Below are 8,506 nucleotides of genomic sequence, written 5' to 3'. Positions count from 1 at the left end.
GGTGCTACCATTGTAGATGAAACAAGCAAATACACTAAAATTGGTCACAGAAATTAATGAAGCATAGCAGAACATAGAATCATAGAATCATAGAATATCCTGAGTTGGAAGGGACCCATAAGGATCATCAAGTCCAACATACCAGTATTGTTTCCAAAGAATAGACACTTCTGCTCAATATTAATTTTTACAAATGATGGGCAAAGTGCTATACCAGCGCAAATCCGTAAAATCACAATGATGGGAATTTTACTGATTGATGCAGCTGAAGGCCTGACCTAGAGAATTTGATATACATTTGTGAAATTAATACTCTTTTTAAAAGCACATAAATGCTCCATTATATTAAAGCTGTGCAGTCTACAAAAGTTCACATTATCCCCAGGGTGATTTAAAAAATCTGGCTCTATTACAGAGATTTTCAGCTTTTTAATATGAGTTCTGGGCTTGAGTATATCAGAGGTCACAATTATAGTGTGGTATTGCTGTATTTTCATCTACGTAGATGGGCACTACTGGAATATATATATATATATACTTTAAGTAATAGAAAATTGCCTGTAAAGTATAAATTAATGAGGACTACATGTGGATTAGCTATATAAATGCCACAACACTTATCATGTACTTTTGAGGGGAAATCTCCAAGTAAACATATTTCCACACACTTCTTATTATCAAGAGGAAAAAAGACTCTTACCTAGCATGCGAACACATTTGGCATTCTGATCAGGACTATCAAATGAGATTTCTCCGCACCTCTGGAAAAAAAAAAAAAAAAGATTTAGTTAATATATGTTTAGTTAAATCCTCATCCTCTGATACATCTCTTTATGTTTGGCACTAGAAATGCTCAGAGACATGATGATAAAATGCTAAAATCAGAATAATTTCAAGTAGTAAAAGTTAGAGGAAAAATGGACATTGTTAATAGATAAAGATGGGTCAACTCTGTATTCTAGGGCATTCACCAGGTATTCACCAGGTACCTATGGCTTAAACTGCCTCATCTGTGTTACTATTTGTTAGCATTGGACCAAAGTATGCAGGAGGCCCTCATTTACCACTGGTTGGTATTGCAGCCCCCTGATTTAGTCGTCACATGGCTGCACCCTAACCATGAGCTGTGAAATGATCCAGCGAAAACAAAACAAAACAGAAATGTATCTTTTATTTTGGCCAGCTTTAAAAATGCAGTCATTTCCTAAACATGATTCAGAGCATCATTTTGTGAAGGACTGAAATGATAGAAGGGTAGAGGGAGTGGCAATCTCTGTCATGGGCAATTGATGAGAACAAGCAGATCAGGGCAGTGAATCACCTGTATATCAGATCTGCCACTAGCAGGGACAGGAGCATGAAGCCACAGCCTTTCAGTGTATAAAGAGTTAAGTTTAGGATTCCACTCCATACTGCTGCTTTGCCTATGGTTGGTCCAATGCCCACTCCAGTGTCCATTCCTTAACCCCTCCTGTCAGAGACCATCTCTTCAGCCAAGCTGAACTTCAACAAGTTGTATTTCTGTAAAATGAGTTTATTTTAAAAACACAGCTCTTAAAATTAAGGAAAATCATTTTGCTGTCATTTTGCTGAATTTGAGCTCTCTGTAACACCTATGAGTAAAACCAATTTTTGTAAAGTACAAATAATTTGTGGTTCTATGCTAATGTGTTTTGTCAATAAAAAATAATGTTCACAGGTGTAGATATATCTGATCAGGGCTGATGTTCTGTCCCGATACAAATCCAATGAAGGAACATCATTAGATTTAGGGTCAGAATATAAAAAGTTTGGTTGTTTTCAAAAATGAGGCATCATTTTTGAGTCTTTTATGCAGACAGATATGTCAGTTTAGCTGCCAGCAGGAATATAATTGATGTGGCTCATGGGTCTGATCCAGCTCCGATTAAAGTCAGTTTACAGAACCCACTCAGTTCAGGAGTGGTTGCCTCAGGCTCTCCAAAAAAAAAGGTTCATTTTTTTTTTATCACTACACCCAAAGTTTGTGATAGGTTTAATATTAGCCTTATATATTATATTATATTATATTATGTTATGTTATATTATATTATATTATATTATATTATATTATATTATATTATTATATTAGCCTTATATTCTACAGGTATACTATATTCTCTCTATATATTCTACTCATATAGGACAGCCTCATATTCTATAGGTAAAAGTGGTCCATACTTGTTTATCTACATATTTATGCTTTTAGCACCTATAACCAAGTGGGAATAAAAGAACAGTGATGCAAGTTTGGGAAAATCACTGAGAAATACCCATTTCCATTCCTCTTCTTTTCTTTCTTAATTCCTACATAGTTTCTGCTTTTCTGCACCTATGCTTTTCTGTTTTATGTAAGATGAAATGGTTACTCCCATCCTTATTTTTTTTTTTTTTTTGGTTAAAAAAAGTGTCATTTACAGCAGATATTAAAAGCTACAAAGAATCAGGTAAGTAAAAAAACCCGGGGATTCAAAGAAGTTGTAACACAACAACAGCTTCATAGGTGAATAACACGTTTGGAACTCGCTATTTTTAAAATCACCTTCACCTCCCTCATACTGAAATAAATACAAACAAACAAACAAAGGCCCATCTCCTACGCACAGTCTCTTCATATATCAGTACATCTAAAAAGAGAAAAGAGACATCTGTACTAACCTTCCCAGGTGGGAGAACATACTACTGAAAGATTGCAAAAGAGAAATAGCATCCAGCATTTCAAAGTTAATTTTACAAATGCTGTTATACTGGCTCCCTCTCAGGAGACAAAGAAATTTGCTTTTTATTCTTCAAGGAAGAGTGTTAAGATATGGGCTTTTTTTTTTTTTCACAGAAATCTCCCAGTGTCTTCTTCATGACCATCAGTATATTTTGACAAACATAGATTTAAGAAAGCGCTTCAAAATTCACTGTCCTTCTCAGCCCTGAATTTAAGCCGCTCTTTCAAAATTTGTAATTATTTTTGATTTAGTCCCTCAGATGTATTGTATGTTCCAGACATATTTACATAAACATCACATTTCAGGCTGGTAAATGGTGTCTTACAATATCTAGCAATACTTAGTCTTAGTATTAGGAAACTGGGAAAACAGCTAATGTTCCACAGAGTCCACTAACATCCCACAGGATCTGTTATGATGATGGATGAACTTTGAAAACTTTGCAAGTAAGATTCAGATAAGTGTATAAAAGTTCATAGGCTTATCTGAATTCCATTAACCCCTGCAATCCACACAATTGGCTGAAAATCATGCAAAAACAACTACACTAAGAGATTTTTCACTCCTTTCGCTGCAGCTAGAAATATCACAAGAAAAAAAATCTGCAGAAATTTTATTTCAGATGCCAATGAAAGCTCATAGGTGTGCATAAATGGGATTAAAAATAAGCTGTTACTAAACTGCTCACAGCATCTGAAAAAGATTTGTTTGGATCTTGGGTGTGTAAAGTGGCACAGAATTGCAGTAGGAGCTCATTTTTGTTCATTTGAAAAACAGAGATTTTGGGGCATTTTTGCTGTTACCAAATGTTTTCCATGAATGAGAGAGTAAGGAATGACTTCAGGATTTAATTTTCAGGATTAAACTGAGACTGTGTCACCGCTGTTATGAATTCCTGCCAGGGTTGGATAAGCTTCTTCCTGGCCCAGCTCACTTCCCTTTCTGGGTTGGGTTTGTTCCACCTGCTTGTATGCCGGGATGGTACTGAGAGATGAGGCCAAGAGTCTCTCCACTCCCTATTCGTTTCCAAACTGGGACTAAAGCAGCGGCTCGTTCTCTGTAAGCTTCTAAGTTGTCTACAGAGTCAGCAGTGGATCCACCAGAGCAGGAGTAGGAATTTGACATTAGATGCTGGTTATTCTACTTTTTAATTTCAATCAGTCCGAAAGTAAAGGAAGAATAATTCTGGACATATCAGACCTATTGCATGCATGTAGATCACCATATATATCTGTTAGGGGAAGATGAGAGAGAAATATGACCTCCCTTCTAAAGTCTGGCCAAACAGCTCCTAGAACAGCTTCTGTGATCCTGTGATTCTGCAAAGCTACTGCTTATAAGGCAGCAGTTTTGATACTCATATCAATCAGGTCTGGAAGAAAGTATCGGTTTTCCTTACCCAGTTTGCATAAGTAAGAGTATCAGTGGTGAGCTGTAAACATGAAATATATTATCCAGTTAGTAAGAGCAGTAAGAGCAGTAAACTCAAACAGAAGAGCAACCTCTGAACTTCATTTCAACACTGAACAACATTCAACACTGAAATGTTTGATGCGGATGGATTCATAGAACTGACCTATAACTGAACGTCATTCGAGTTGCAAGATTTTCCTCTCTAAAATATGATAAACCATATTCTTGGATCTAAATGATCTCAAAGTGGGTGAATTTTTAAATCTCAGTGTGGACTTCATGGTTAGGACTGTTACAGCAATGGTGAGACTGGTCCTGTTATAAGTAGCCCTGGATGTTGGACTGCTGTTTTTACAGCAGTTTCCATGCTGTAAATAATACCACCAGCTTTCACTTCCCCTGAAGTACAATGACATATATTCTTGTGAGGGAGGATTTATTGCTGAAAATTGAAATACTGCTGTGTTTGGAAGTGATCAAAGTATTTTTTTTTCTTAACAAAGAAATAGGTAAATACAAGTAAAATCAACCCCTCCAAATCTTCATTACAGCTTCATAGCTCTTGAATCACTGAATTCTGGACTAGACTGTGGGTTGCTTTTTTCCCCCTTTTAGTTAGTATTTTCAGCATAGTATTTTCAGTAACATGGATGCATTTCCACACAGGATTGCAGCCTTGAATTCATTATACATGTGAGAAAGTACTTACGTTTAGATAAGAAAATAAATTAATGGATTTTCTACACTCAACTCCCTTTCCTGAGATAAGATACACACCCTGCTGCAGAATCTGTTACATAAGCTGAAAAGTGGTAAACTGAGATGGTAAAAAGAGCAGCTTGGAGCTGCTAAATACAGAGCTTAAAAAAAAAAACAAAAAGAGAAAAATGAAATAGTTGCAGTCAGAGAACAGGGATGAAAAGATGTGATATTCAGAAAAAAAAATATAAAAAAAATTGAAATGAACTCAGTTCCTTTGATGAGGTAAATTAGAAGGCTTGAAGCCAGCCTGCTTGGCTCTGATGGCCCAGTACCACCTGTTGGAAAAAGGAAATACCATGTTACACAGGCCAATCTTCTGTATTGAAAGACTGCTGGAGGAGGGATCTCTCAGGCAAGATGACCTCTTTGCAGGACATTATGTGGACTACAAATGAATATAGGAAGTCTTCTGCAGGAATTCTATGCCAAAGGAGTGTAAGCAAAACTGCAGAAAAGTAGGACACAACTGGTAGAAAAAAACGCTCACGCCAAGAGTGGATGGAAAATCTACCCTAGTCAGTTGTGCTAATGTAGCTATGTATCTCATATTACTTTTCCAGTATTATGTGATCATTCATAGGTTGGGTTTCCATTTCCAGCATGCCTGGGGTCACACCACCTGCATTTGAGTACTTGAGATATGTAGCAATAAAGAGTGCATATACCCAGACAGCGTATGCCCTTAGGTTTTTTTTTATGCTGTGAAAAAAATGATTTCTAGCAAAAAAAAAAAAAGTTTTTGAAGTCATTAAATTCAACTTCTATCTGTGTGTTAAATTAGTGCATTACACATTCTAAGCCGAGAGACGCAAATCAAGAAATTGAAATAAATGTACAGGCTCGCCTATGACAAAATTCAGCAAGTAGAGATCTGAAATGTTTGTCATTAGAATTGCAATAAGTGGCATGTTAATTTTCTACTTATTAAATGCATATAATTAACATTTAACTATTTTAGTAATTTTAGAGTGTATAGTGTTTTAAAAATGTAATAATTCTTTTTTGGCATGAAATTTGAATATGAACAATTTGACCTTTTTAAGCTACAGACAACCAAGTTTTGAAAAGCCAGCTTCATCAGTTAAAAGGTTATTCAAGTAGGAATAATGTTTATAGGCTTCTTCACTCTGTTCTGTTCATCATGTCCTGAATATGGTGTTCAACATATGTGTCTCTTCCTACATTGCAATAAAATTAGGTACTTAATATACATCATCAGCCAAACATGACAGTAATCAGTGGATAATCTTTTTGCAAGTGACAGGGATTACTATATCTCTGACTATGTGTTAATTAGACATTGATTTTAAGTCCAGTATTTTTCAAGAATTCATTTGATTTCTTTTTTAAAAGTAACTTTTAGTTAATATGGTTTGCTGTTACCAATAGTGGAAGGAACTGTATTCTACATAACAACATTGTTTGGTAAAAGAGCTTTTTCTGTCTTCTCAGAGTACCACATATAATTTATGAAATCAGAATTAAAAGATATACTCACAAACACATCTGATTAAAAAAAAAATATTAAGGCAAAGCAAAGAGCTTCTGTGCTTATATCAAAAACTGGAAGATCTCAGAAGAAAAAAAACAGTGCTACTTTTATTCATATTTCTGTTTTGCTATTGCATTCCTTTCCCCATCTCCTTTAAAAAGTACTTGAATAAATTCCTCTAGTATGTAAAAGCACCATTCTAATTACTTAATGATTTATACATCTAAAGTCTGTTAGTGTGAAATGCAGCAATGCTTCAAAAATTTTAGCAATATTTTATAAAAACAACCGGTTGCTGAAAATTAAGGGCAATATTTCGTTAGGAGTCAGTCCTCATGACCTTCAGCTTCAGGCTGCCTGGAAGCAGATTTAAGGTCGATTCATCCTGAGTGCTGATGCAATATCAGGGTGTAGGAACACTATGAATTCCAACGCCTTGTTAAGCTTGTGGTATTTCCATCTCAGTGTCCCCCCTCTGACAGGAGCAAAAGAAAGTACAGGACCCACCACAGCAGGCTGACATGGGTGATCTGCCCTGCCTGCAGACTTTCCTCAGTCACCTCCCCTCTGATGAAAGCCTTGTGACAATCTCTGGTAGAGATTAAAACTAATGTTTAAGTAAAACAAGTAAATTCCTTTCCGATACTCTGCATGTTCTTGAGATGCACTTACACACCAAATACTTCTGAATTTTGCTGAAACCTTAGCCATTACCTATGCTGGTCTTAGCCAAGGCAATGAAGTCACTGCTTTTACTTGTTTAGAGACAACAGCTACTTTTCTCTACATCACACCTTATTTTAAATTTAACAGGTCCACATTTTGTCGATTTTCTCTGGAGTGAATGGTTGCAAAAAGCTCACCCTGTTCATCTGACCTTGAATTTCCATCCCTGAGTTCTTCAAGAACTTTAGTTAGCCTTTCTTACATGAAAATATATGTATAATGAACACATCTTGAAAATTGCATATATAAACATTTCCATCGGCAGTGAACAACACTAGAATATTTCAGCCAATGAAATTACCCAAGACTGATAAAAAAAAACCTGTAATTTTTTGCATACTACCTCCTTGGAGCTTATTAACAGTTCTCATAATGATTATAGATCACATCTTATATTTACCTGAAAATGTAGACCTGCATTTAGCAAGTTAATTGTTGCACTAAATGGGGCTGAAAAAAGAATGCTTATCTTGAACTGGTATATACTGCATGTATGCCCACCCATTTATAAATATGGCACAATCACAGCATACTGACAACTGTCTTTCAAATACTATTAGCAGCCAGAATACTACATTTGCTGCTCTACACATTACTACCATTATTATATTGCAGGTTTACCTTATTTCATGGGTAAGGTTCCAGCTTCCCTATTTTGTATCAGAATTGAGGCATACTTACACTGAAAATTCAGGACCTTTTAACATCTGGATGAATTTCTGCAGAGTAAAACGACTATGCCTGGGCAATCTTGTTTTGAGAGTTTTTCCCCTTCCAAGTTTTCCCAGTGAAAGACAAGGTTTCACTCACTTCCCTCCAGGAAGTTAAACACATTGCTTAAATAACCTTTCAACACTGTCAGTGTCAATATCCAGCAGCACCTTGGCAATACTTTTTATTCTGGAATTTACCGTGGTGTAGACCCTCAGCGAGTGCAAACAGAAGACACAAAAAGAAGCAATTACAAAAAACAAGTAATTAGAAGTAAATAGAAGTAGTTATAACTAAATTGAGCAATAATTTCCAACCAACCACTGTTGCCAATAGTCAGCAACTTGTTTGTGGGCTAAATAGCCTGAAGCAAACCTTTAGGCAGTTCATTTTCTCACAAACCTGTGATTTACTATGGTTAGGAGTGGTTTGAAATGGATTAATGTTGCTGGAAAATTGGTACAGCGGTTTAACTGCTTTGTTTTCTTCTTCAGTTCAGGAAAAAAATTTTTAACAGTGTGTGACTTCATTAGGGAGGCACCAGTAGCCCTGACCCCTCTGAGAATCTGTCAGTGTTTCAATATGGCATCCTTATTTTTAAGTTTTTATAACTTGGGCATTGTGAGCCAAATCTAGAATTATTAAGCAATAGCAATGTTGGGTT

At 35.9% G+C, this 8,506-nt stretch overlaps 1 protein-coding gene across 3 annotated transcripts in view; it reads right to left on the bottom strand.

Moving 5' to 3' along the window:
• PDE7B (phosphodiesterase 7B) overlaps nt 1-8,506 on the bottom strand; it is a 179,577-nt gene that overhangs the window by 115,089 nt on the left and 55,982 nt on the right. For all 3 annotated transcript variants that reach the window (XM_083831910.1, XM_083831911.1, XM_083831912.1), the window contains one exon: nt 701-761. In XM_083831910.1, the coding sequence (XP_083688036.1) occupies nt 701-761 (61 nt within the window). The remainder of the gene's footprint in view (nt 1-700; nt 762-8,506) is intronic.

Source organism: Anser anser (genome assembly GCF_964211835.1).
Source record: "Anser anser genome assembly, chromosome: 3".
Classification (NCBI taxonomy): domain Eukaryota; kingdom Metazoa; phylum Chordata; class Aves; order Anseriformes; family Anatidae; genus Anser; species Anser anser.
The sequence above is the reverse complement of the archived record's forward strand: the minus strand, read 5'-3'. Positions and strand labels throughout refer to the sequence as shown.